The 27,609-nt window shown below is 49.8% G+C and overlaps 1 protein-coding gene across 9 annotated transcripts in view; it reads right to left on the bottom strand.

The window, feature by feature from the left end:
• The window catches only part of KRBA1 (KRAB-A domain containing 1), a 61,851-nt gene that overhangs the window by 14,854 nt on the left and 19,388 nt on the right, over positions 1-27,609 (bottom strand). For 4 of the 9 annotated variants that reach the window (XM_053259667.1, XM_053259671.1, XM_053259669.1 and 1 more), the window contains exons 3-18: positions 27,345-27,452; positions 25,867-25,968; positions 23,635-23,793; positions 22,028-22,183; positions 21,415-21,570; positions 19,555-19,755; positions 17,606-17,809; positions 16,902-17,075; positions 14,898-15,074; positions 13,466-13,594; positions 10,243-10,407; positions 8,473-8,622; positions 7,609-7,692; positions 5,513-5,677; positions 1,983-2,156; positions 167-349 (exon numbers count right to left, since the gene is read on the bottom strand). In XM_053259667.1, coding sequence (XP_053115642.1) covers positions 167-349; positions 1,983-2,156; positions 5,513-5,677; positions 7,609-7,692; positions 8,473-8,622; positions 10,243-10,407; positions 13,466-13,594; positions 14,898-15,074; positions 16,902-17,075; positions 17,606-17,809; positions 19,555-19,755; positions 21,415-21,570; positions 22,028-22,183; positions 23,635-23,793; positions 25,867-25,968; positions 27,345-27,452 — 2,487 coding nt within the window. The remainder of the gene's footprint in view (positions 1-166; positions 350-1,982; positions 2,157-5,512; positions 5,678-7,608; positions 7,693-8,472; positions 8,623-10,242; positions 10,408-13,465; positions 13,595-14,897; positions 15,075-16,901; positions 17,076-17,605; positions 17,810-19,554; positions 19,756-21,414; positions 21,571-22,027; positions 22,184-23,634; positions 23,794-25,866; positions 25,969-27,344; positions 27,453-27,609) is intronic. The other 5 variants (XM_053259673.1, XM_053259672.1, XM_053259674.1 and 2 more) reach the window with 5 other exon arrangements.

Genomic DNA, 27,609 nt, shown 5'->3' with positions numbered 1-27,609 from the left:
TGATAACCACCACCAGGTGGACTACAAGCAGCCGCTAAAATAGCATCTCTTGTGCTTCACATAGGGGACATTTAGAAGCACAAGTAAACACGGGAAAAATGCAGGAAATCTCACCATGTGGTGAGAGTTCCGTGTTTTGTTTTTAAAAAACCGAAGTGGTTCTCACCTTCCTCCTTCCTTGTCCATTTCCCCGTCTCTGGCGTCCACCTGTGGAGTCCTTCTGGAGAGCTGCTAATGGAGGAACTGACGGCTGGTGAATCGGGCAGGCTGTGAGAGTGCGGGGGGAGCTCCTTCAAACACCTCTCCAGGCCTTGCAAGGGAGTGCTGTTTCGGCTGCGTCCTACAGAACCTGGGCAAGTAAACATGCCATCAGTGCCTATGCCAGGCTGTGCCTACCTTCCATCCATCTCAAACATCAGCCCTGGGATATTTTTAATCTGGCACAATAGAGATGGCATGGAATCACACTTTCCCAGAAGTATCGGTACATGCCACAAATCACTGCCAGGTTTCTTGTGGATGGCTGCCAAAAGACTTCTCTTGGATGGCACATTTGGAACAAGCAAACAGGGAAGGATCCCAAAAGGTGGTGATCAGGAATACGTTATGAAGGCACAAATCCATCTTTTAATCCTTGTAAAGCATGGGCAGCCAATCCACAGGATGGACGGCCCAAGCAAAGGAGGCCTGTGGCACTCCTGGCCTGGAACAGGAAGTTAGGCCTCCACTCTTGCCTGACTCCCCCCCACTGCATGGCTGCCAGCTCTCAAGTTCCTTGGATTAGAGACGAAACCACCTCAAGGCAAAGGAGAGCTGGTCTTGTGGTAGGAAGCACGAATGGTCCCCTTTTCTAAGCAGGATCCACCCTGGTTTGCATTTGAATGGGGGACTAGAAGTGTGAGCACTGGAAGATATTCGCTTTAGGGGATGGGGCTGCTCTGGGAAGAGCACCTGTCTGCTTGCATGCAGAAGGATCCAAGTTCCCTCCCTGGCAGCATCTCCAAGATAGGGCTGAGAGAGATTCCTGCCTGCAACCTTGGAGACGCTGCTGCCAGTCTGTGAAGACAATACCGAGCTAGTTGGACCAAGGGTCTGACTCAGTACAGAGCAGCTTCTGATGTTCTTACAGAGGCAGAAGATATACTGCTGTGGCCATAATGATAAGAGCGAGGGCAGCAGTGTGGCTAAGAGACTGAACCACCAGTTAGGAAGTTTCTGGTTTGAATCTCACCCCTGCCAAGATTTCACCAGGTGAGGAGTTCCCAACCTTGGGTCCCCAGACGTTCAAAGGCCATTGTGGCTGGGAATGATGGGAGTTGTCGTCCAAGGACTTCTGGGGACCCAAAGCTGATAACCCCTGCAGTCACTGGCCTGAGGCAAGGCAGTCTCTCTCAGTGTACCAAACTGCAAAACTGGAACAACAACAACAACAACGATACTATTTATTTATTTAATCTAAAAAACCATATTTAAAATATTACTGTAGTAGTAGTTGTTATTATTAAATAATCACCACCACCACCTAATTTATGGAGCGGTTATAAGGCTTATGCCAAGATAATCATGAAGCACTTTGAACACTAAAGTGCTATATAATTGTTAAATCATTATTGCCTTTTTATTTTCAATGTGTAAATGTGCCTTCTTGCCACACCACTATTTTAAAAGCCCCAAATAAAAACTGCATTTTACAAGGAAAGGTGGAATAAAAACCACTGCCACCACAGAATCTCCCAAGAAAACTAGCATTACCTCTAGAATGCCATTCTAAAATAATTTGAAAGCAGGTCCTGGGCAATGGTGAGTCCGGGGCATCACTGGCCACCAGGCAGACTGGAGGAAGAGACCTCCCCTCCGTCCCGCTACACACACACACACACACACACACACACACACACACACACACTGTTCTGGTGCAAACAAGTGCCCTCTCTTTCCCCTGGTGCAAACCTGAGCCCCTGGCCCTGCTGCCTGGCCCTCACCTCCCTCCTTCCTCGTCCATTTCCCCGTGTCCGGCGTCCACCTGTGGGGTCCTTCTGGAGAGCTGCTGAAAGATGAACTGATGGCCGGCGAAGGCGGCTGACCGGGTGAGTTCGGAGGGAGCTCCTTCAAACACCTCTCCAGGCCTTGCAAGGGGGTGCTGTGTTGGCTGAGTCCTTCAGAAAATGAGCAGACAGAGAGTGCCCAGCTCTCCCACCAGCCTCAGACATAGCACTGGGCAACACCCAAGTCCTAAACATTCCACCTGCTATGGCTCAGCAATAAAGATTGCACAGGAAGTGCACAAACACAGAAAAACCTCATGTAGAGTATTGTTACAGCACTCCAGCCTAGGTGTAGCTAAAACATGCATGGCCATGCCCAGGTCTGACTGACCCAGAAATGGCTCACAGTTGATGCAGCAGCTGCAGGTGAACAAAAACCCATCCAGGAGCAAAGCCAGGTCCAAGAGCATCCTCAGATGCGGGACCTGACCCTTCAAGGAAAGTGCATACGAACATACATAGGAAGCCACCATCCACCTAGTCAGAGCCTCGGTCCATCTAGCTGAGTATCACCTACACCAAGGGTTCCTAAGGGTTACTGGACTACAGCTCCCATCATCCACAGCAGCTGATCACCATGGCTGCGGATGATGGGAGTTGTAGCCCCCCCAAAAGCCAAAAAGATCCCTCATAAAATAACCAGTAGATAAAGACCACAGTAAGATAGAAATTAGTATATTGAGAAATATATATAATATATGAATCAATTAAATATACATAATACAATGATATATACCAACAATAGATGCCATAATAAATATAATCAGATACATGATAAAGTCCACAGACTGTATATCATGAACAGAGCACATGAAGTCTATAACCAAGTTGATAATAAAGACATCTGCATACACTAAGGTGACCCGGTTAACCTCCAGTTGGAAAAGACTTTTTGTCAAGTAACAATGGACATACATCTTGTGTGTTGACATAAATCATCTACATATTCACATTTCTTGATATTCTAGGAAATGAGCCATTATTCAAGCTACTTCACATTTTTCAAAAGACATACCTCCCCAATGTATCTCCAAAGAGGAATACATATACATAGCTTTAAACAGAAAGTTTAAACAAGGGACTTACAATAGACAGGTTGTTTTGTCAGTTTTGGTGGAACCATTTATGTTTCAGCAAAATTGGAGCTGTAGAAATGCTCAACTAGTGAGGGACAGTGTTCTCTCTAAATTTTTTCATCTGTGTGTGGAATGAGTTTTGTTCTGGGCGGCAGTACCAAGGCATTGTGTGCACACCTGCATTCAGAATGGGGCCTTCTCGATTCAACCTGAGCAGGATCTAAAATTAACTGAGTGGACATCCAAAAACATGTGAGCATGCACACATCGTAGAGGGAACACTGGTTGGGGATATAGAAAAATCTTACCAACAGACTATTGCAAGTAACCACAAGAAAGAGGTCAGCAGCAACTTGTATAATATAATGTATAATACTTACTATTATGTTACCTCTTTTGATTATCTCTCAAGAATTCCCTTGTGTAGATAGGTGCAAAGCTTGCTCTGACTCAATTTTATTATATTATGTATATTTAATTGATTCATATTATATATATTTCACAAAATGACCTTCTTCGGGACCTTAATGAGGTAGTGTCCCTCTCTTGGTCCTTTTAGATCTCTCAGTAGCTTTTGACACTATCGATCATGCCATCCTTCTCGACCACCTGCATGGGTTGGGTATCGGGGGTACTGTCTTACAGTGGTTCCATTCTTACCTTAGCGGGCGTATCCAGTAGGTATGCATTGAGGACAGATGCTCTGACCCATGGCCACTCCTTTATGGAGTTCCCCAGGGTTCAGTTCTTGACCCTGTCCTTTTAAACATCTATATGAAGCTGCTGGGTCAGGTCATTTCCCAGTTTGGGGTGAGATTTCATCAATATGCTGATGATACTCAGCTGTATATCGCCATCCCATACCATTCTGGGGATGCTGTTTCTGTGCTTACTCGATGCCTGGAAGCTGTTAAGGTCTGGATGAATCAAAACAAGCTCAAACTGAATCCCACTAAGACTGAACGACTTTTATTCAGCCCTCGTACCGGCCAACAGCTGGATGTGAACCTTGTTTTAGATGGGGTGGCACTGCCCCCAAAGGAGCTTGTTTGGGATTTGGGGGTCCTTTTGGACTCGCGCCTCCTTCTTGAACAGCAGGTGGAGGCTGCGGCCAGACAGAAGTGCTTTTGCCCAGCTTCATCTGGTTCACCAATTAAGCCCTTACCTTGACCAGCAGGCATTCATGACAGTGACCCATGCCCTTGTTATAACGCTCTCTATCTAGGGCTACCTTGGAGGACAATCGGGAAGCTGCAGCGGGTCCAGAATGCAGCAGCTTGCCTCCTCATGAGTGCCAGAAAATATGACAGGGTAACACCTCTCCTGCAGTCAGTACACCGGTTGCCTATTCGCTTCCGAGTTCAGTTTAAGGTCCTGGTTCCGACCTTCAAAGCCTTGCGGGGCTTGGCGCCTGTCTACCTACCGACCCGCCTCTCCCATCCAGTTACATCCTGTCTGGTTAGATCATCTCAGATGGCCCTCTTGTCTGTCCCTGATTTCCAAGAGGTTCGGGGCTCTAGGACCCGCAAAAGGGCCTTTTCGGTTGCTGCCCCACTTCTTTGGAACTCTCTTCCCCTCCAGATTGATTTAGCCCCTTTCTTACTGATCTTCAAATCTCTACTGAAGACTTTTCTTTTTCGCCAGGCTTTTGCCCTGTAGTTTAGCTATTTGTTTTTTGTTAGTTACTTTAGTTTTTAATTTAGAATGTAATTTTTTAAATGTTGCCTTGTTTGCATGTTTTTGTGCACCACCCGGAGTCTTCGGAGTGGGCGGTATATTAAATGTTTCTAATAAATAAATGTTTCTAATAAATAAATAAATATAGCAATTTCTATCTTATTATGGTCTCCCTCTAGTGCTTATTTTATGAGGGACCTTTCTGGCTTTTTTGGTGACACATTTAGATCCCAGTACATGCTCTCTCTCTCTCGCTCTCGCTCTCTCTCTATTTCAGGAATTGTAGTCCAACACCATCTTGGGGACCCCGACTGGTAAGAGACTCCAGTGCTCCAGCAAGGGTCACTCCACCACTGAGCTATGGCACCTCCTCTCACCTGGGATTATGCAACCACTTGTTAAGTCGAGACCATTCCCTGCACAACACTGCTCAGTTGTGCAAACCAGAGGTGGCATGTCGGGCTAGCGCCAGCTGTTGAGGGCCCCTCAGTTAACTCAGCCTAGGAGGGCCCCTTAACTGCTGGGGAGCTTTGAGATCAGCCCAGGGTCCCTTGCCCTGTCACACAGGAAACTCTGGGGGTCTGCACATGCTCCGTGCGGGGCCTGGCCAGGTTGGAGGCCGCATCTTCTGCCAAGAGAGCCGAGAGGAGGGTGCTGGCTGGCCCTCTGCCTTCCTTCGGGCCCTCTGCTCCTCCCGCGGCTCATGGCCCTCACCTTCCTCCTTCCTAGCCCATCTCCCGGTCTCTGGATGCCACTTGGGGAGTCGGTCCGGGGAGCTGCCAATGGAGGAGCTGATGGCTGGCGAAGAGGCGTGGCTCCGCGCGCTGGGCGGGAGCTCCTTCAGACACCTCTCCAGGCCTTGCAAGGGGCTGCCGAGTCCTGTGGAGACAAGCGGCAGAGGGCTACAGGGGCTGGGCACCACTCCGCCTTGCATAGGGGCCAAGCAGCACTTCTGGGAGAGGTTCGTTCCTCGGAGCAGGAGCGCCAGGGCTCACGCCCGTCCCAAAGCCCCACGGTCTCATCTTCTCAGACCCTGGCCCATAAATCCAACCCTGGATATCTAGACCTACCCACAGACTTCAAGAAGAGCAGCTTAATTTAACACCACCTTAGCCATTTTTGGAAGGGTGGTATAGAAATCGAATTAAATTAATTAATTAATTAATTAATTAATTAACTTCCGCAGTATACATCGATGTGGTCTCAAGAGATTGGAACAGAAGAAGCTGCCATATACTGAGTCAGACCCTTGGTCCATCTCGCTCAATATTGTCAACCCAGAGTGGCAGCGGCTTCTCCAAGGTTGCAGGCAGGAATCTCTCTCAGCCCTGTCTTGGAGATGCTGCCAGGGAGGGAACTTGGGACCTTCTGCATGCAAGTGCTCTTCCCAGAGCAGCCCCATCCCCTCAGGGGAACATCTTGTGCTCAGACATGTAGTCTCCCATTCAAATGCAAACCAGGGTGGACCCTGCTTAGCAAAGGGAACAATTCATGCTCATCCCCTGCTTAACAAAAGGAGATAATACCAGCTCTCCCCCTCAAACCTTGGTACTACTGTTGGAAAGATGCCTCCCAAGCTAGCTGGGTCAGAGGGCCGCGTGAGGGCAACGTTTCTCCTCCCCATCCAGCCTCAAAAGGAAGGCGGACGTGGAATTCAAGAGCCAGCTCGGAGCAGACCTCTGCCAAAGGAGTCTCACTGGTGGTTAGGAACAAGTGAGCAAGGGGAGGGCTGCAGCTTGGGGGCAGAGCAGAGCCTTCGCTTACAGACGGTCCCGAGTCCACTTCCTCCATGGAAAAGGTCCTCAGGCAGCAGGGCCCAAAAGACACCCCCATCTGCTCCAGAGGACGCTGCCTCGTACAAAGCCAGAGCACTGGTCCACCTAGCTCAGTCCTGTCTGCCCTGACCGGCAGCAGCTTCTCTAAGGTTTCAGGCAGGAGTCTTCTTTCCCAGGAGCCCTGCCTGGACATGCTGCCAGCAAATGAACACTGGAACCAGGGGTCATCCCATGAAAATGATTGCCGGGAAATTTAGGACCAACAAACAGAAGTACCTTTTCACACAACACATCATCCACTTGTGGAATTCTCTGCCACAAGATGTGGTGACAGCCAACAGCCTGGATGGCTTTAAGAGGGGTTTGGATAACCTCGTGGAGGAGAGGTCTATCAATAGCTACTAGTTGGAGGGTTATAGGCCACCTCCAGCCTCAAAGGTGGGCTGTTCTGATGTTCTTATGACCTTCTGCACGCCAAGCAGATCCTCTGCCACGCAGCTAAGGGCAGAGCTCACGTCATGTGATCACCCCTCCAAATACAAACCAAGGCAACCCCTGCTTAGCAAAGGAGACCATTCAGGCTCTCTGTCGCAAGACCAGCTCCCCACCAGAGAGATGTCCATATCTTTGTTTAGCTAACCGACAGGATTTAAGGCAGGATGGACTCAGAGGAGACCCTTCTGTGAGGCAGGATGAGGCAATCGCCTCAGACAGCAAATTAGTGGTATGCCAGCGAGGCAGCGCTGGGGATGATGGGAACTGTAGTCCAACAGCATCTGGGGACCCAAGGCTGGGAATCCTTGCCTTAAGCTATTTCCTGCCCCTGTGGGAATCTCTCTTTGGGAATGAGGCTGAGTGGAAGAAGACCCCCTTTCCAAGCAGAAGAGCCCGGGTTCAGTCTCTGGCAGCATCTGGTAAGGCTCGAAGGACCCAGACCTGGAGAGCTGCTGCCAGTCAGTGTAGACAACGCTAAGCTAGATGGACCAAGAGCCTACCTTGGGAGAGGGCAGCTCATTGGTAATCCAAATGCCTTACCGCAGATGGCCAGTGCCGGGGGTGTGTGGCACTGGGACGAAGCTTGGCACATCTTCTCTGGCGTTGCCCGGTCACTGCGGAGCTCTGGAGGAGGAAAGGACGCAGGATCAAACGGGCACTCTAATGGCTGCAATGATGGCTATGATTAATTTATACTAGCTGGGCTGGGCGCAGAGCATCTGCACCTCCAGTTTGGCCCAGGCTTTTTCTCCCACCCACCGCCACTTACTTTCCCACCTGCCCACCAGCCGCCTCCACCCAGACCCCACCACCTCCTCTTGTCGGCCGGCGTGGCTTCACCTGCCACGCAGCTCCACTGGCCAGCCACTGACTGGCACAGCTTCACCTCCTCGCCCCACCAGCACAGCTCCACCAACAGGCCACCTCCGCCAGCCGCCATGGCTGTTTTCTTCCCCGTGCCCATGGCTATCTGACAGCTCTCCAAACTCTGGCGAGAGCTGCCACACATGGGATTAGCCACGGGTACGTCTTAGATAATTAGATAGACAGACAGACAGACAGACCGGCCCATCACTGTACAGCAGGAATTCTCCACCTGGGGTCCCCAGATGTTGTGGGACTACAATGGCCATTGTGGCGATGGATGATGGGAGTTGTAGTCCCACAGCATCTGGGGATCCCAGGTGGAGAACCCATGCTGTGCAGAGTAACATAAGCAGAAAAAGACAGGACCCTGTTCCACGAAACTCGCACTTTTAAAATTCCAACCCTGGGGAGGAGCAAAACAAGGAGGTGGCAAAACAAGAGGTGGTTGTGAGCAAGCACAGTGCTGGGGAACTCCTTGCTTTGGGCAGGTTGGCTCATGAGATTCCATCGCCCAGCGCTCTGGACACTGGCATGTACCTGACTTTCCTCGTCTCCCCACTTTTCTTCTCTCTTTTCCTCCTCCGCCTCTTCTACCAGCCAAGCCTTTGGAAGGGTGAGGTCTGGGGACAGGGATTTCCTTCAGGCAGTTCAGGAGGCCATGGAGAGGGCTGGTTGCAGGGCTCCACTCTGCTTTGGAGAAATGGGAACAAAAGGACACAGCTCATCCCAAACCCTCCCTCCGATACGGCAAGGAACCTGGGCACCTAGGAGGAGTGAGACCACAAGGCCTTGCCTGAGTAGCAGCCAAGTGGTAGAGTAGGAGTCTGGTGGGCTGGAGAGGCAGACGCCATGCCCAGAGGGACAGTCCTCCAAGGACAGCGGGAGCCGCCCCCTTCTAGAGGTCAGGAACTGGCTGCATTTGGACAAAGGTAGGCTTCCATCTTCTTCCGCTAGAATAATTATGCTCCTCTCCTCAAATATGGATGTGAACCATCTGGAGCTGTGAGTCAAGATGGTATATAAATCCATAAAATAAACTCATGAATAAGGAAATGTCTGCGCCAGCTCTCTCTCTCGTTCTGCCTAAGTTGCTAGTCCTCATGATTCAGGCTACTACTACTACTACTAAAAATATCCATATTCCAGTTTAGAGAGAAAAATAAATAATACAGAAGTAAGATGGTCCCCTGTCCCCAAAGGGCTCACAATCGAAAAGTCTCTCAAGACACATTTACTAGACCTGTGGTTTTAAATTGTTTGGGGGTTTTAATTTCTGTTTTAATTTGTTTATGTTGCTGTAAGCTGCCCAGAGACAGAAATTTGGGGTAGTGTACAAATATAATAAATACATTAAGTTTAAATGAAAATAAAAAGAAATACCAACAGCAGCCACTGGAGGGGTGCCGTGCTGGGGTTGGAGAGGGCTCTCCCCTTGCTAAGTGCAAGAGAGCCACCCCTTTAAAAAGGTGCTGAGGCAGAAACTCAGGTTGTGGTCAAGAAATGGTTAATAGGGTTTGCAAACTGCTTAATTGCAAATTGTTACTTGCTAGAAGTCATAAATCTCACTGGCCGGAATGCAGGGCGAGAGGCCCTGTTTGGGACCTGGAGATAGCTAGGCGCTAACTATGACACCTTCAAGGACACAGCATCTGGCTAAGGAAAGGAGTGAATTAGCTGGAACAAGATAAAGGGAGGGATGGAATGCCCAATTATAAGCTAGAGAAAATACTGCCAAATTGTAATATGAGCATGATTATAATAATTGTAATATGACGGATAAATGATGCTAACCAATGAAGATTGTATTTACTGAATGTAATTGAGATGGATATAAAAAGCTGGAATCACGATGTAATCTTTATCTCAGGTTGGGAGCGATTCCACTGAGATCAATATTGCCTGGCAATAAAATCTGTTTTCTCTCAATTGGTGTCAATTTCCGCACTCTGAACCCGGGCTAGGGAATTCTGCTACAGTGCCTCTGTGCTCAGTGAGCAGGCGGAGTGAGCTCTCCAGTTCTCTGCCACCGTCTCGTTCCTCACTCCTGCTCAGACTCCCCTCCTCTCAGCCCGTTTGCTCTCCCCTCCCTCTTCCATGCCGATGCCTTCTACTGTGCCCCGCCCTATTCCCGCCTGCACCCCCATGTCCATCAGCCCCTCAAGGCCCTCCCCAAGACCCCTTCCGCAGCAAAAGGGGGTCCTCCTGGTGACTCCTCTCCTCTTCCCACCCCACAGTGCAGACTGTAAGCCCTCTGGGGCAGGGACTGCGCTCCTCCCACGTGCTTTGGCCCCTCCAGCCAGGCCTCACCCTCCGAATAGGGCACCCAGAGCCCCGGCTCCAGGCCTGCCTCTGGCCCACTGAGGGCAGAGCCAGAGTCCCGCAGCTCCGGCTGGAAGGCTGCCTCCTCCTCCGCCATCTCCTTCAGGCCTCGCAAGGCGGCTTCCTCTTCAGCCACCATCACTTCCGTTTTAACTGCAGCAGAGACAAAAACAAAGATTCAGGGCCAGCAGATGGGGGGGGGGAGCCCCACCCCACCCCCCTCTGGAGCATCCCTGGCACTCTGGGACTGGCCAGGCTCAGACCGATTGCTTCGGAGAGCATGAATGGAAGCATGGAAGAGGCTTCTGCTGGGAAGGCTACCCAGATGGATCCATACATCGCGTGAACTTCTTAGCTAAAAATCAACACACTCTCTCTCTCTCTCTCTCACTCTCTAATTTATGAATTAATTTTAAGGGCTTAATGCAAATTAAAACAATGAAGGGGGATGGGGCCATAGCTCAGTGGCAGAGCATCCGTTTTGCACGCAGAAGGCCCCAGGTTCAACCCCTGGCAACACGTCCAGGTGGGGCTGGGAAGGACTCCTGCCTGGAACCCTGGAGGGCCACTCACTGCCAGGCAGTGTAGACCAGGCCTGCTCAACTTAGGGCCCCCCCCAGCTGTTTTTGAACTACAACTCCCATAATCCCCAGCCACAGTGGCCAATAGACAGGGATTGTGGGAATGGTAGGCCAACATCTGCAGGAGGGGGGCCAAAGCTGAGCAGCCCTGGACTGCAGACAACCCTGAGCTAGATGGACCAGTCGTCTGACTCAGCCCGAGACAACCCAGACAGCTGCCTTGGAGTGAGTTAGGCCATGGGCCCACCACCCCCAGTGGAGGATCCCTGCAGGATCTCTCCAGGGTCTCAGGAACCGGGGGAGGGGGTGTCTTTTGAGCCCTGGTGCCGGAGAGCCTTTTCAACGGAAGTGTTAGGGAACTGGAGCTGGGGCCTTCTGCAACAGAAGGTGCTTAGACGGTTCAAGATCAATCTATATATACATCCTGAGTTAAAACTTAACTGTATGGTCCTTCACACGGCCAGCCCGCCCCAACTAGGACAGGGCTAGCCCAGGCCATGAGAAGCCCCCAGATCGCTCCCAATCCCCCCAGCCCCAGTAGCCCTGGTTCCAAACCCAGGCTTAGAGTGAGGTAGGAGGGCAAGTGCACACACCCCACCTCACTTGCTGGCCGTGTGTGTGGTTGTGCTGCCAGCAGCTGCTCCCAGACTGCAGGCGACAATCTTGGTCATAGAGTCGGTGGGGGAAGGAGCAACCTGGCAGCGCAGTTTTCCCAATGGACTGCGCTCCTTGCACGGTGCATTGTGGGATACCTGGCAGCCTGCCCTCCTCACCCCCGGGATCAGTGCTCAGCTCGCTGCCACACCACTCCTCTGGGCACACAGGCGGCAGAGCCCTGATCAGGCTCTAATCACCTGGAGGTTCCTGCCTCCCCCCACTCCCTTGTGGTCATGTGAACAAGCTCAGTATTATTTTTCTTTTAACAAGTAGTTCTGTAAGAACTAAATCTGCCTACTTACCTTTAACTGGCCCTATCCACCCCCAGCACAGTACCTCTAGTGACTGTTGCTGCTGGTGTCTATCTTTGTTTCTTTTTAGATTGTGAGCCCTTTGGGGACAGGGATCCATCTTATTTATTTATTAATTTTCTGTGTAAACCATCCTGAGCCATTTGTGGAAGGGCAGTATAGAAATCGAATGAATGAATGAATGAATACCTACAACTGTACTAAATTTGGCCCAAATTGGTTAGGCAGTTCATAAGAGAGCCCACTTGCACCTCAAAACGCCCACGTGTCCGCCATCTTGAATGGAGTGGATGACATCATCACTAACTATGCAGCTGAGGTGTCCCTATATGTCATTCACTTCAACTGTACCAAATTTGGTCCAAATTGATTAGGCGATCCACAGGTTAGCCCACTTGTGCCTCAAACATTCACACATCCGACACTTGAATCAGGGTGGATGACATCATTACAAACGACACCACTGAGGTGTCCCTAGAGCTGTAGCAAATTTGGTTCATATTGGTCAAGGCATTGTGAAGTTGATAGCAGGTGACAGACAGACACACACACACACACAAAGTGATCTCATAAGCTTACTTTCCTAAAGAAAATTGGGCTAAAAAAGAGCTTAATCCAGGTGAAAATAACAAAGAGTCTCATAACATCTTAAACTAACATATTTATTGTAGCAGAAGATTTCATGGACTAAAGTCAGCCTACAGCCAGGAAGAAGGGAGATCTTTGTGGGAAGAAACTAGGCTGGAAGTGCCCAAGAGGGCATGTAGCCATGGAGGCTGGCTGCAGCAGGATAATTGTAAAGCCTGGGAGGACAGGATTACAGGAGGCTTGAAGTTCCATCAGGAGTTTGGTGAGTTCAAGGAAAAGGGAAGTTTAGTCTAAGGAAAAGTTTGTTTAGTCAGACTTTGTGTTAGGGATGTTATATTGCTTTGTGTGTCTGTGTTCTCTGTATATTCTGGATACTGTTCTATTATAGTTTACCTGCAATGTAATTTAAATAAGAAACACTAGCCTACGCCCAATACACCTAGGGTGTTGCAAAAACCTTTGTAAACATTTAAACGTGCATTAAGACAACCTATTTTTGTAATCCTACTAAGTATTTTTCTGTATCTAAGAGCTGATAAAGCATCAGATGAAAGCAGTCTATAGTAATTGAATAAAACTGCTTTTTTTTTTAGTTCTTTTCTTTTTACAAGCCTTCCCAAGTTGGTTTTTAACTCAGGAAAGGGGAGGGTGAAGGGGGATTTCTCTGGTGCAAACATGTCCTCAAACGTTCAGCAGCTATCAGTTTTCTCACCACGTGTAGGCTTGCATGTGGAAGATTTTTATCCTTGTCCAAGAGTCAAATTAAGAGAGGTTTTTCTGGGTTATCCCACCCCAAGCCCAGAGAGTTTCTGTAGACAAAAGGGGGGGGTGGCAGCATTTTGAACCTACTGATAATACAGAATAGTTTTAGGAGAGGCCTAGCCAGGCAGCTCAGCAGGGATGATGCAGCATTTCTGTCCCTCACGTGAGCTTGCTCTGTCTGAGAAAAAGGCTGTAATATGCTACAAATTTTGCTGAGCAAAGGAGACAATTCATGCTCGCTACAAGACCAGCTGTTTTCCATCTAACCTGACCTGGCAAAGTCAGCCAGCAGCAGCAGAAGAGCAGTCTTACTTTTTACACCCAGGGCGCTGGTCTCCTCTGTTGTTCTCTCCTCACCCGGGGCTCCGAGGAGCTTGATGGCATGAGCAGCTCTCTCCGGGCCCTGGAGCAGGGAGCCCTCAGCCGCCAGCTCCATTTTAACTGCAGACACATGCAATGAACACAGTGTTCAGCTATGGATGAGGAGCCACAGACTGGCAATCGCTCTTCATGCTGATGACTACAAACCTGACTTTATCTTGTACACCGAGGAGTATTAACACAGCTAGTTAATTAACAAGCATAACAATGAACAAACAGCCACCTCAAACTGCAGTTGGTTACATAGCACAGGGTTAGTCCTAGCAAGCTGGGGCGGTGGGGGGAGTCAAAGGAGACACAGTTGCCTCTGCTTCCTGCTGCTCCAGTTGCACCTCTCTCTCCTGCCCCGTGCTGCCTGCAGGTTGGCCATTCGTCAGGTAGAGCTGCACAGTTAACCTGACAAATGGCCAGCCTGCAGGCAGCATGGAGCTCATTAACTCTGGGGCAGGATGGGATGGAAGAGAGAGGAGCAAACGGGGGTCCGGGAAGGAGAGGCAGCTGTGCCTCCTTTGAGATCCCCTACCCGCCCACCCACCCCGCCCCCACCAGTTCCTTAAGACAAGCTGCTCCTGAGTTTTATTTAACCATATTTTAAAATACAACAACTGTAAAAACAATTTCAAAACACAATTAAAACAATTTTACAGGCTAAAAGCAATCCAACAGTTTAAAATTAATTTTAAGAAAACGCCTGAGAAAGCGGGGCTAATTTGAGGAGCTAATTTTTTTTAAAGAGTTAATAGTAGGTTTGCCTATTCCATTTTCCTCTGCAGTTTAAATCTCAGTGCTCTCTCTCTTCCCCCCTCCCACCCCCAATAAAAGTGGGGCAGCAGAGAGGGTGTTGGGGCTGGATGCCAGAGACCTGTACTCAAGCCCCTGCCCAGCTCTAGAAACTACTGGCTGACCTTTGAGCAACTGGAGAGAACTTTGGGCAAAAGGAAGCCCCCTAGCCACGACAAAGGTGGTCTGTGCATCATGCAGGTGTCCAAGTCATAATGAAACGACTATTCCTCGTGACTTGGAAGCCTGCGTACTACAGAGACTGCCTTAGTGGTGTGAGCCCTCTGAAATGTCCTTTTATGCCGAGAGCCAGGGTGGTCCCATGGTTAGAGTGTTGAGCTGGGAACAGGGAAACCCGGGTGCAAATCCTTGCTCAGCCAAACACTCCCTGGGTGACCTTGGGCCAGCCACCATATCTCAGCCTAGCCTACCTCACAGGGTTGTTGTGAGGACTAAAAAATAGAGAACCCCAAGCTCCTTGTGAAAGGACACAATTCAGAACAATATGAACACCCCCTCCTGATTGTAGCAAATTGCCCCCACCAGTCTAAGGAACCAGACAGGGGACACACACTTAGGTTACCTGCTGCAAACAGGTTGCCATCTTTCAGGTCTGGCATGCTCTGTCCTCCTCCTCCAGGTAGGAAGGCAGAAGTGCTGCAGGTGTTGCTGTCTGGCGTGACAAAAGGGCTGGATCTTTCCCTGCCAGGATTTCTCTGGCTATGGGCAGTGGGGTCCTCATCTGTTGCTTCAACTTTAACTATATATGAAAATGTAAAATCAGGACTATTCTCAAACTCAAAACACACAACAGTGAAAACTGAGAGAAAGGAAAATGCGGGCATTCTGATGCATGCATCCATTGGCCAGAAGTTAGTGTATTTACCCGAACAGAAGGCGACTCAGAATTTAAGATGATGCCTGAAAAGACAGAGGTTAAATACAGGTTATACCTGTATTTACCCAAAAGAAAGAGGAATCTGAATCTATGGGGGAAACCCACCCCCACATATTTAACAGGAAAGAACTTTGTGCGAGGGGGGAGACCTCATCTTACATCATAAGACCTCATCTTACGATTTGAGTAAATATGGTAATCAGGACACATGTCCCAGTTCTAACAGTAACAAAAGCAGCCAACATTTCAATTAATTGCTCTGAAGTATGACTGTGTTGTCTCCTTGTTTCTTTCTTTAAACACCCTGATAAATTCTGTGTTTGAACCAGTTAATTATCAAGTGTGCATTTATTTCCGATCATAAGCTCCTTGGGATATGGCCCATCCTCTTTAACAGTGTGTCATACAAACTGATGGAATAATGATAATAGAATATAAATCACATGCAACAAGGCAGATATTTCTGTGATCAGCTGTTGCTAATCCTAGAAATGCTGTGTCACATTTTCCGTGGGGATGACACAGTGAGGGACCAGGAAAGACGAGACACCCTTTTCAGTCAAGCTACACAGCTGTCAGCCCAGGCAAGCAGGCTGCACCACATTTTTTATAAGAATGGAACACCTTGGGCTAGGAAAAACTATGTTTTAATCTTTTGACTAGTTGGTCCTGGACAGACAGACAGACAGACAGACAAGAGTGGAGTGGGGGGAACCAAGAGGAAGACCCTCGCTTACTCTCTATGCCCCTGGTGGTCAATAGGAGAGAAGGAGTAAAGAGTCAATGCTGCTAGAGCTGTGCTATACCTCCAATAGATCCCACTATAACCATTTTTATATGCAGAACAAAAGCACCATGTGCTAGTTCCTATCACCCTTCCCTTACACCTCTAGGGGTCTACACAGGCACCAACATGAGCAGAGCTGGTCTTGTGGCAGCAAGCATGACTTGTCCCCTTTGCTAAGCAGGGTCCACCCTGGTTGCAAATGAATGGGAGACTACATGTGAGCACTAAGATATTCCCCTTAGGGGATGGGGCTTCTCGAGGGAAAACATCTGCATGCTTGTATGCATCCATGCAGAAGGCTCCAAATCCTCTCCCTGGCATGTCCAAGATAGGGCTGCGAGAAACTCCGCCTGTAACCTTGGAGAAGCTGCTGCCAGTCTGTGTAGACAATACTGAGCTAGATGGACCAAGGCTCTGACTCAGTAGAAGGCAGCTTCCTAGGTTTCTATGAGATCATGCAGTCCTGACTCCTGAGGTGGGAGAGTGGACTCTCCCACGGCCAAATGGCAGGCGGGTTGCCGGTTTTTTTAACACTGCCCAAGTGAAAAATGCTCCCTGCATTAAAAGAACTAGCACATGGAAGGTTCCAGTCCAGACTACTTCCTGTGGAGCTAGTTTTCTACTTGCAAAGTGGGGCTTTTTTCGTACAGCAGCATTGAAAAATGGTATTCCCCATCAGCATTCGGAAGTAGCCAGTCCATTTTCCCATCTCAAGACTCTTATTGCTTGTTCCCAGTGTATGATGCTGCCTGGGAAAATCCAGTCGAGGTTCCCAAGAAGCATTCCCTGTAACAGGGATTCCCAAATGTTGTTGATTACAACTTCCATAATACGTACAAGAGTCGAAACACAGGCAAGTGGGGGCTGGAGCGGGCCAGAGAGTCATCCATGCACACACGCACCTTGGAGGGGTGGAGTTCCATTCCCCACCTCCCTTCTCCTGTGGCCAAGGAGCTTCTGGCAGCCCCCTGTGGAGGGTTTGCGGGACGCTTGATGGGAGTGCTGGGGTTGGTGGACAATTAATTCCTTCAAGCACCTCAGCAGGCCTTGGAGGGGCTTCTCCTCCGCTGCTGTTTCTACAGGAGGGGAAAATAAGCTTGTCTGAATTTCAAAACAAACCATGCTCCTGGTTCTTGTGGCTATAGGACGTGAGCTGAAGAATACATCCTCTGGCAAAATCTCAGCATTTGGGGGCAATGCAGAGCCCCTTCTCTCTTCCTGCCCCCTCTGCTGCCTGCACCTTGCACGGCTGTTTCCCTGGTCTCGGCCTTTCCAGCCCACCGACCCTCATCTCTGCACCTCGGCTGCTTTCCATACTCCCTGTCCTTGCCAACATTTTTCAAATACTCTGAAAAGGGAGCTCTGGGAAGAAGAAGAAGAATTCTTTATGGCAAAGAAGCACATCTGTGGACATCAGCTCCAGTTGTATGGCGCATCCTGGTGACAGAAGGGACAGTGGTGCAGAAGGCAGAGGGCGCTGGGAACACATGGGCCTTAACTTTGTCTAGCCCAGGAGTCGCAGATCCTCCCTGCTGGCCAAAGGCCTCTCCCAAGTCATGACTAAGGGGTCAGATCCATCCCAGACTTTCCTCCCTAGTCTACAAACCTCGTGCCGGCTTTGAAGAGGAGTGCTTGAAAGGACCTTCTGGAGCTGCTCTCCTCCCAACCTTCTCAGGCAACGTCCTCTCCCCCACGGTGCCGTTGCTGGACAAGGAACCATCCCCACAAGTGCCCGATGGATCAGGCCCATTTGCCCCTCCTCCTTTCAGGGAACTTGTCAGGGACAGATTGTCACCCTCTGCAGCAGCTTCTGTTGTAAAAAAAACCCAACAACCATGAGATATCTCAGTTTGGGTCCCACGTATACCTGGGACCCAAAATTGCAAGGAAAAGAAGAAAATCAGAACACCCTGGCTTCAGGACTGAGGGTCAGTTGTCCCTTCCCAATTCTGCCCCGGCAGCTATTTGCAAGCTAGCCATGCTTCAGTCATTCCACTTAAAGGCCAACCTTGCTTGAACAAGCATTGTGCGTTCTTGCGATTCTGGCATTCTTGCAAGAGTGCAACTGTTTTAGTCTTCATTTTGCAACAAAAGTGCATGTGCACGAAACTGGTGCACATTGGTGCACCGTTGATGCAGCCTGAAATTATACAACCCATGATGCAGTGTGACCACAAACAAGATATTATATGCATAAAACATAAGAGTTTTACTTGAAGCGGGGGAGCAAAGCAGAAAGGATGGGGACAGGTCCCAAGCAGACACGCCCCCCGCCCCGCAAGGATACTCCAATATGCCCATCTCTGAATAGAAGCAACTCCACTGACCGCTTCAGCCAGAAACAAGAGCGGAAGCATGAGCCACACCACACCTCAAAGCAAACAACAGAGAGTTGAAATGTGCAAGTCTTTAAGGCTCCACAAGATCCTTGAGGGTTCTGTTTAAAAAGGTCACAAAGAATGACGAATAACCCAAAAGCCACCACTACCCGCCCCCTGCCCCCCACAAGTGATCCAACAGCCCCTTCCCCCAGGGTCTATCCTTACAAGCAACTTCCCATGTGAATGGCTGCCTGCAGCCCTGGCATTTTCAAGATTACGCCCAGCAACAGTGTCATAACCTGTCCACTAAGTGCTCCTCCGCAGTGCCCGTGTTTTGAAACCGCAGCCACTGTGCTGTCAGCAGGGTGCCATTCATATTTCCGATGCCTTGTTTCGGATTTTATTGATGTGTTGTAGCCCTATAACATTGTATATGCATTGTAGGAAAGAAGCTGGATTTTTCCACTGTAGGAGGCTTGCCCTGTCATTTACGCGTTGCAGTGTGGTATGGTCAGTTCAAATTGCAGTGCAACAATTCAGCCCCTTCCCATCCCATTCATGAAATTAATTAAAAACAATTTTAATTTTTCCACTTGGATTCTTGTGCAAAGGTGCAATCCGATTCTCATCTGCTTTCGGCTTTTGATTTTGATCACATTTGCTTTTGTTTTTCATCAGACATTTTTTGGAAACATTTATGTTTCTGTTCTAGTACGCTGTGGGTTGGCTGGCTTATTCAGCAAATCAAGGATCTGTTGATATGTAAAGCCACAATTATTTTTTTTATATTATTGCGCTGTTTCTTGCGCAAGGGTCAGCTTTTGGCCCTAGCTGCACTCCCCCCTGCTGGCGGCTTTGTGCAAAGGCACCGAGGAAATTTTTTAACAAGAGTTTGTCACGTCAGCACTTCCCCGCCCCCTTCGCTACCCCATTGGCCCAAAATGGAGGAGGAGAAGGGGGCAGTCAATGTGATTCAAGTGGAATATTGACACCCCCCGTCTGAAAAACCCGCTGCAGTGGTGGGCAATATGAATGGCCATAACTGTCATGATGCACTGAAAAACGCTGTACTCGTGATTTCAAGCCACTGCTTCATACTGTTGCACAGCAATACTTTCACTGGTGCAAAGCTCCTAATCTGGAAGACGCCCCAGGCTGCAACAAGTCACACTCGTGAACCGGGCCTTCCCTTAGGGCAGAAGCCAGGGCCTCCCTTGACCGCTCTGCCCAGTACCTTGTGGGAGCTGCTTTCCAGCTCCTGACGCCGTCGTCCTCCTGAGATCCACGTCTCCCGTTGCTCTGCAGTCCAGCCAGTCACCAGCTGGGGCTTGAGGCGTGCTGGTCCTGGGTCCAGCTCCATCCCTTTCTCCTCCACCCTCTGCACAGGAGTCTTCCTGAGGGCAGCAGGATCTTTCCAGGGCTGGGTTTGCTTTAACTGCAGGAGCCACAAACACTGGTTAGGCTGAGACAAGCAGCTGACCGACCAGCCCCCTCTTGCCACGGACACCCACGTGAGATCCCACCGGGCCTTGCACAGACTCTGGAGCACGGCCAGGAGAGAAAACTCCTTCACCCAAGGCACCAGGCTGCACAAGGCCCATCTTCACAGGCACCCCCCCCCCAGCAAATGCAGAGTGGAGTCCAATCCGGGATGTCTTTAGGGAACCACGTAAAGACAGGCTCTAGTCCATCCGGGTGTAGAAGCCAACATCCCAAACCTCTCAACTTTCATTTTTCAAAAAGGGGGCATGTTTCGAGTTTTCTGGGCTGCAGAAATAAAGTTGCAAACGTGGGGGACAACACAAGAGGGGCCGGGGCCATAGCCAAACGGCAGAGCATCTGCTTCGCTTGCAGGAGGTCCCAGGCTCAATCTGCTACATGAAGCACCTCCAGGCAGGGCTGGGAAAGACTCCTGCTTGAAACCTTGGAGAGCTACTGCCGGTCAGAGTAGACAACGCTGAGCTAGATGGACGAAGCCTCTGACTCAGCAGACAGCAGCTTTCTAAGTTCCTTCCTAAGAGGCCCAAGTAAGACTTTTTTTTGGGGGGGAGGGTTGTGTGTGAAAGTGTCCAGCACACAGGCACGTTTTTAGGGAAGGGGGGCCATGGGGACCATTTCCCCGGTCCTCACACACAGAGGGGGCTACATCAGCACTGGCAACACTATGCTCCAAGCGGGGCGAGAAAGTGAGTGGCTCCAGTGAACAGTCCGCCCCTGGGCCTTTCAGAATCAAACACTTCCTCCCTTTTTACATCCCACTTTAAAATAAAAATAAAAAATCCTGGCCAACATCCAGACTAATGAAGCGCCTGTGCAAAAGTGTTGCTACTCTTCCCCAGGGAGCGTGCCTAGGGTTGCAGCCGGAAGCCAACAGTGATTTAGGCAGAGGGGAGGAGCTGGCATTTGCTTGGGGCTGGCAGGCACTCCGGGGGCCCCACTGCCTGAGCAGGGGCAGGGCCTCTTTCCTGGTCACTCTCTTTGGTTAAAGCTGTGAGCCCCTTGACGGGGTGGGGGGAGACCCACAAGTGCCTAAGAACGGCTTTCATTAATATTGTTGATTCTAATCTCACACTGACCTGGGCCCCCACATGCCAAGTCAGGGCTGGTTCTGGCCCCCCAGGGCGTTTGAGTTGTGCGCCCCTGCAAAGACGCTTGCCCTTGCGCCACCAGAAACACACCTGATGGCAGGCCTCCTGTGCTTCGCAGGGAATTGCTGCGCAAGGGCGCACTTCTGAGCTTCCCCGCGACTTCGCACAGCTGCGCCATCTTCTTGCATGAGCACTGCTCTGTTTGGTGCTTCCGCACTTCACTAGCCGGGGTGTTGGCCCCTCTGCCTCCTGGCTGCAAACCTGAAGTGCGGCTGTCGGACCCAGGCCTGCTTCGGCCCCGCCACGGAGGGGCACGTTCCCCACTTTGGGATTCTGACCAGGCGGTCAGTTAGGAGCAGAACTGGCACTGCGGGGAGAGACCGAGTCCCCGGGCCTGGCTCCGCCCAGGGCACGGCACAGCCAGCTCCACTCTCCCAAGCCCACATGGCCAGGCTGCCTCGTTTCTGCCCCTGGCGGGGGGAAGGCTTTGGCTAGGATGGATTCACCTGCAGGGCAAGAATCCTCTTCCTCCTGTCCTGTCTGGAGGCTGCCGTTCCGCACCCTGGACTGGCAGGGCCCATCAGCAAGGGCTTCCTTCTCATGCTTCAGTAGCCCTCGCGACAAATTCTCTTCTATAGCCACCTCTGTGTTTGTTGCCACATCTGTCCCAGCAAGCAAACAATGCAAAGTAAGTAAGAGAAGATTACTACTGCTTGGGCCAGCTAATGGGAGCTTGCAAGCCTCAGAGTTACACAGAACACTTCATCAAGCCAAATGAAAAGAGAGCTTATGCTCCACTGTGCGTAGAGCAAAGCTGATCATTCATGCAAACCACACTTCCCATTTGCTATGATCAGATACTGCCCTCCCTCCATGCCCCACAGGGTGCCTGACACAGGGTTTCCGTTTCCGTTTCACAACAACCCTGAGCTCTGTGTGGCCAAGGATCTCAGCCTTGGGTCCCCAGATGTTGTGGACTACAACTCCCATCATCCCCAGCCACAATGGCCAAAGGGTGTGGTAGGAGTTGGCAGTCCAACAACATCTGGGGACCCAAAGTTGAAAACCCCAGTTCCATGCCAAGACCACCACGGCCCAGACTGCATTTCTGAGACTCACCTTGGGTGTACAAGCCCCAGATTCGAGACGCTGCCCAGTCTCCCTGTGTGCTACTGCTGGGTGTGTCGGGATGACTGGACAGACTTGGGGAGATATCTGCCAAGTCGCCCTCGAGACTATGGTGATCCGGACTCTCTGCACGTGCTTCCGTTTTAACTACCGAAACAAAGCAAGCATCAGATTGTTATCCACCCTGGAAATAGCAACATAAAAGGGTGGGATAGCAAATGCTTAACATATCTGGGCCTCACACAACCATCTCATGACGTCTGTTTGGGCATTTCAAGATTCAGGCCGGGCTTTATTCCTTGAACGTGGGGTGCTGAGCATGTGAGGTTGTCTATATATCGTATCCCCTATGACCGGAGTGCAAAATATGATCAAGGGGCAAAGCCCCCCCCCACACACACCTTTTGTTCATTATATTTTCAAAGGAGCTAAAGGACCGAGTGATTTACTTTTCATCAACACAGAGGAAGTTAGAGGCATTTAAACAACATGGACTACATAGAGTACGCTGATTTTACCAGGTGTGGGGGTTGGTGTTATTACTAGGACTGCATCGATCTATAAACTACGCCATGAAACAAAGCCCTCTCAGTCGGGTCGCCAGTCATCCTGGAACTCAGACGCTGAGAAGACGGGGCCTGAGAGCCAAGAGGTGGGGCCGGATGGGGCAGAGGGTGGCACCTGGCCAGTCGCCAGGGACAGGGTCTCTTCAGCGGTGTCCCGGCCACACCTTCGGTCTTTGCAACGCTCTTCCGAAGGAGCTTCAGCAACCCCTCTGTCCCGCACAAGTTTCAAAATGAGCTTGAAAACCATCTTCTTCCAGGAGGCACTTTAAATCTGGTTTTGATCTGTCCTCCAGAGCCCCCACCCCAGAGCTAAGCAATTGAGAGGCAGCCAGAAAGCAATGGAGACCAGCCAAACCAAGAAACGGAGAAGCCGACAGCTTTTTTCTTTTCTTTTTAAAAACACATTCAGAAAGGGCTTCCTTCCTCCTCCTCAGCTTAGCTGGTCTCTCTTGCTTTCCACCAGTCAGACGAAGGCCGTTCCCCAGGAATGGCTCTGCTGTGGGATAAGAGAGCAGCTCAAACCACCCGTGTTTGTTTTGCAGGTTGCTAAGAGATCCAGAGATCGCCTCGGACTTGAAAGAAGGCAGCCCCATCCTCCCCTGGCTTTGTCTCCAAATGGCGACCCTTCGCTTGACAAATTATAGGGCTCCAATCTCTTCCCGCCACCACTCTCTCGCCCACCTCCCCTCTCATAAAAATTCCACACCTGTCAACATTTCACAGTTGTTCATCAAAGGGCCTGGAGAGGGGGAGGGATGGAGAGGCATCTGCCAAAAAATTCTCTAGCTGACAAGTTGAGGGGGAGGGAACTCACCATGATTTCATTTTATAAAAAGAGATTATCTCTTGTTTCTGGCCTGCAGAGCAAGCATAACCTCAATGCCAGCTCAGACCACTCAAATAATATTTGGGGGAAAGACTGCTCCGTTCCCAGGAAGAGCTGGCCCCAGGAGGACACAAAGGGTCAGAGTTCTCGGTTCAGTCATTGCTCCGGCCCGAAGGTTTGGCAAGCCGGCTGACGTGCTCACTCACCAGGGCCGTCCGGCACGTCGGCTGCTGCCTCTGCTCCGCCACCACTGCTGGCCGCTGTGCCTGGGTCTGGGCTGGCTTTCGTGGCCCCGTAGAGGAATTCCGGGATCTCCTTCACCAGCTTCATGAGGGCGCAAAGGTGCAGGCTGCTCTGGCATTTCCCTGTTGGGGGCACAAAGGAACAAATGCAGACCGGGAGGCCAAAGTCCATGGCAGCCATAAGCGCCAAGGAAGAAAAGGCCCCACAAGTGGAGGGGCAGGGCTGCGAGAACAAGGCGCTGGGGGGCTGACACTCATGGCCAGCAACATTCGACACAGGGTCATCTGGCCATCCAAACCCTGAGCTTTGATTTCGGGGTATGAAGCCATTTCCCTCTAGGTTAGAGAGGGGCTGCTGCTACTACTACTTCTTATATCCTGTTTTTGAACAGAAGTTCTCAAAGCGGTTTACACCGAAAAATCAGGCAAATAAATATGATGGCTCCCTGTCGCCAAAGGGATTACAATATTTAAAAGAAACATAAGGTAGACTCCAGTGACAGCCACTGGAGGGATGCCGTGCTGGGAATGGATAGGGCCAGTTGCTCTCCCCCTGCTCAATACAAGAGAACCACCACTTTAAAGGGCACCTCTTTGCTCAGTCAGCATGGGGGCAAGGATGGATTGCCTCCGCAGGAAGCACGCAGCTTGGATCACTTAGGCGAACCATCGGGAGCTATTTGCCCTTCGGACCCTTTCCTAAAGGAACCCTCACCTTCTGCTGGAGGCACATTGTAGTCTAGATAGCCAAGGCTGACTCCGTCTTTTGCATCAAGGGCAGGAGCCGGACCTGAGTGGCAGAGCCCCCATTTGGCATGCAGAAGGTCCCAGATTCAATCCCTAGGGCCATCTCCAGGGAGGGTTGGGGAACTCCTGCCTGAGAGCCTGGAGAGCCTCTGCCAGCCAGTGCAGACAATACTGAGCGAGAAGGAGCCATGGGCTGACTCAGTCAAAGGCAGCTCCAAATGCTCAGCTGGGGAGGGGGGCTGCGACATGCCTCACAGCCGTGAATCTAGTCAACTTGGCCTCTTGCTAACAGAGCAAAGAGGCACCTTTTAAAGTGGTGAATCTCTTATATTTAGCAGGGGGAGAGCAGCTGGCCCTCTCCATCCCCAGCACAGCATCCCTCCAGTGGCTGTTGCTGGTGTCGACCTCTTGTGTTTCTTTTTAGATTGTGAGCTCCTTTGGAACAAGAAACCATCTTTTTAAATTATTATTATCATTATTATTATTTTAGATAAACAGCTTGAGAACTTTGTTGAAAAGCAGTATATAAATATTTGTATTTTGGTTTAGTCCTCCACAACTCAAGGATTCTACAGTTCTAAGGAGAAGAGGAGGAAGTCAAGGGCGGCTTCATCTGTGATGGGGCTTCACAGTTCTGCACCCTGTTTAGGAAAGCCCTGCCTTGGTTCTGCGATATCTGAATGGATACCAAAGAAGAAGATGATCAGGTAATCTTTTCAGATACTCTGCCAGGCTTTTTAAGCAACTAAGCACTAAGAAGGAGCCCTTTGAAACAGGGGCCTTCAGGACAAACCTATTGAAATGGAGAACGTCAGATCTTCCACAAACCATAATATAAAGCAACACTGTATTGCCACAATTCTCTAAACATGAGGTTCAGACCCTCTCTAGAGAGGTGAGAACAGCTACTAAGTGAGGGAGCACCTTCTTAGTTTTTAAAAAGCTTCTTAAATGTTTGAAAAAAGATTGGGAACACAGAACTTTGGGGTACAATTGCAAGTATAATTATATTGTTGTTAAAAGAGTTCACCTTCTCCCTAAGAAGTTATTACTCATACTAGCATTCTATTCTTCCCTCTTGATACCCCATAGTTTTGTAACAAGGTCAGTTCTAAGCACGCACACAAATATTTTTTAGGCTCTCATCAGAAAGACCAGGCCATATGCATTGTATTCAAGCGCATTTCAGTTTCAATTAGTACTCATTGTATTGGGTTATCACCGGAACGCAAAGGCAAAAACGGAGGTTCGGCTCATCTGAGGATTTCACTGTTCCTTGCAAAGCTCAGAGTATCTTTGAACATGTAATGGCATTTGGTTTGCTACCCTGACATCACACTGAATAGGAAAGTCAGGAGCTATTTCTTGACGGACACCAGAAGCACGAACTCTCCCTCCTTGGCCTTTCATAGCAAAAATAAATGCCAGTTCCTTTGCCCTTGTTCTCACCTTCCCCATCGCTCACTGGGGTCAGGCACCCCTCGTGCGGATGCTCCAGGTCCCAGGGTCCCTCCACCTCCCTTGCATCCTCTGTAAAGGGGAGCTCCTCTCCTAAAGAGAAAGACCAAAATATCCTAAGCTATGGGAACCATGACCCTGACTCAACGTCTTCACTCTGGCCCTGGTTTTAGACGTGGTGGGAGACAAAAAGGGTTCATCGATACACACCCATTGCACCTTCACCACCACCACCCCAGAGCTTCCCCAAAGCAGTCCACATTCTGCAAACCCAAAATCTGACCAATAGAAAGTGACCGCGACAGCCTCTGCTTGAAAATCCCCCCCTTAAAGCTGAATCACACAACCACAAGGATCCTGGTTAAAAAGCTAATCGAGGTTAGTGAGACGATTGTGAGAATCCAGAACGTCAGAGAGCAATCCTGGGGAAACGGCTCCAGTTAACCAGTATTTAACCAGGATAGATAACCAATGGTCTGACTCAGCTTAAGGCAGGTTCCAATGTGACCTATGCAATGTATTAGGATTTCCCCAATCCTAAAATTATTAGAATTTCCCAAATCTATTTTTAGGATTTCCCTGCCTTTCCCAAAAATGATCCAAGGCAGCTAACAATAGACAACATAAACAAACAGAAACAACATTTTTAAAAAACCAACAAAAACAGTGTTTAAATAGCAGCAGTAAATAAAAGAAGAATTTCTTTCATCACAGGAGCAATAACACAAACATCTGCAGTTAAAAGCATCAATCTGCACTCCACTTGGGACTAAATCATGAGAAGCTTCCTCACTCTTTGCTGCCTGCCTCAAAGCATGCAGGGAGGGAGTGCAGGGAAGCTCCTTGGGAAAAGTATTCCAAAGCTGTGGCACCACCACCAAAAAGGTCCTGTCTCTCATGGTTTCTAACTCAACACACGCCGGTGGTTGGGGGTGGGCGGCAGAAAACAGGGCCTCTGGCTCTGATGCTGGTCTTGGAGCTTTGGTAGAAAGGGTGGGGTCCCAACACACTGCTGAAATTATTTGAGGACTACAGGTCAATATCCATATTTAGCATCGTTATAGGTTATCACCCTGGACTCAACCACATCATTATATTTATTTGATAACCCGTCACTGAGCATTTTCTTAAACAGAAACAACAGGTCTCAGTGATGTAACACAACATATTTGACAGATAGTCTTCTCATTGCATTTCTCATTACAAACTATACGGTAAACTGTAAACAAACCTTACCAGAACTGTCATATTCAAAACAACCGAACCATCAACAAACAGTATTCAAACAAACCAAGCTGTCCTATTCAAAACCTGCACATTTTCAGCCCCAGGCCTTCAACGATTTCTGCAACCCTCAATCTCACACGGTTCCACTCTCTCCGAGTTCCAACACACACCATGGGGGGCGCCCACCACACACCTGGCACCACCACTGACAATGGTTGTTACTACAGCAAAGGATTCCTCACCGCTGACATCACTTTCCCCACCACCAGAGCTTCCAGGACTGTGACCCCCAGGGGTTCCTTCCAGCTGATGGATTAAGGATGAACATTCCCCCAAGGGGACAGAGTGACCTGTGAAGAGATGATAAGAGACAGCCTGTGAAATGCTCCAATTCGAGCTACATTTTGCAAGAGAAATGCAAAAATCTGAAGAGTCTAAAATTCAATTGCATATAAAATGCAGATTAAAATTCCTACCTGGAGACCCTGGTCCAGAGATTTTGCGGTC

The sequence above is a fragment of the Hemicordylus capensis genome, chromosome 6 (genome assembly GCF_027244095.1).
Source record: "Hemicordylus capensis ecotype Gifberg chromosome 6, rHemCap1.1.pri, whole genome shotgun sequence".
NCBI lineage: Eukaryota > Metazoa > Chordata > Lepidosauria > Squamata > Cordylidae > Hemicordylus > Hemicordylus capensis.
This window is presented reverse-complemented; position numbering and strand designations above follow the sequence as displayed.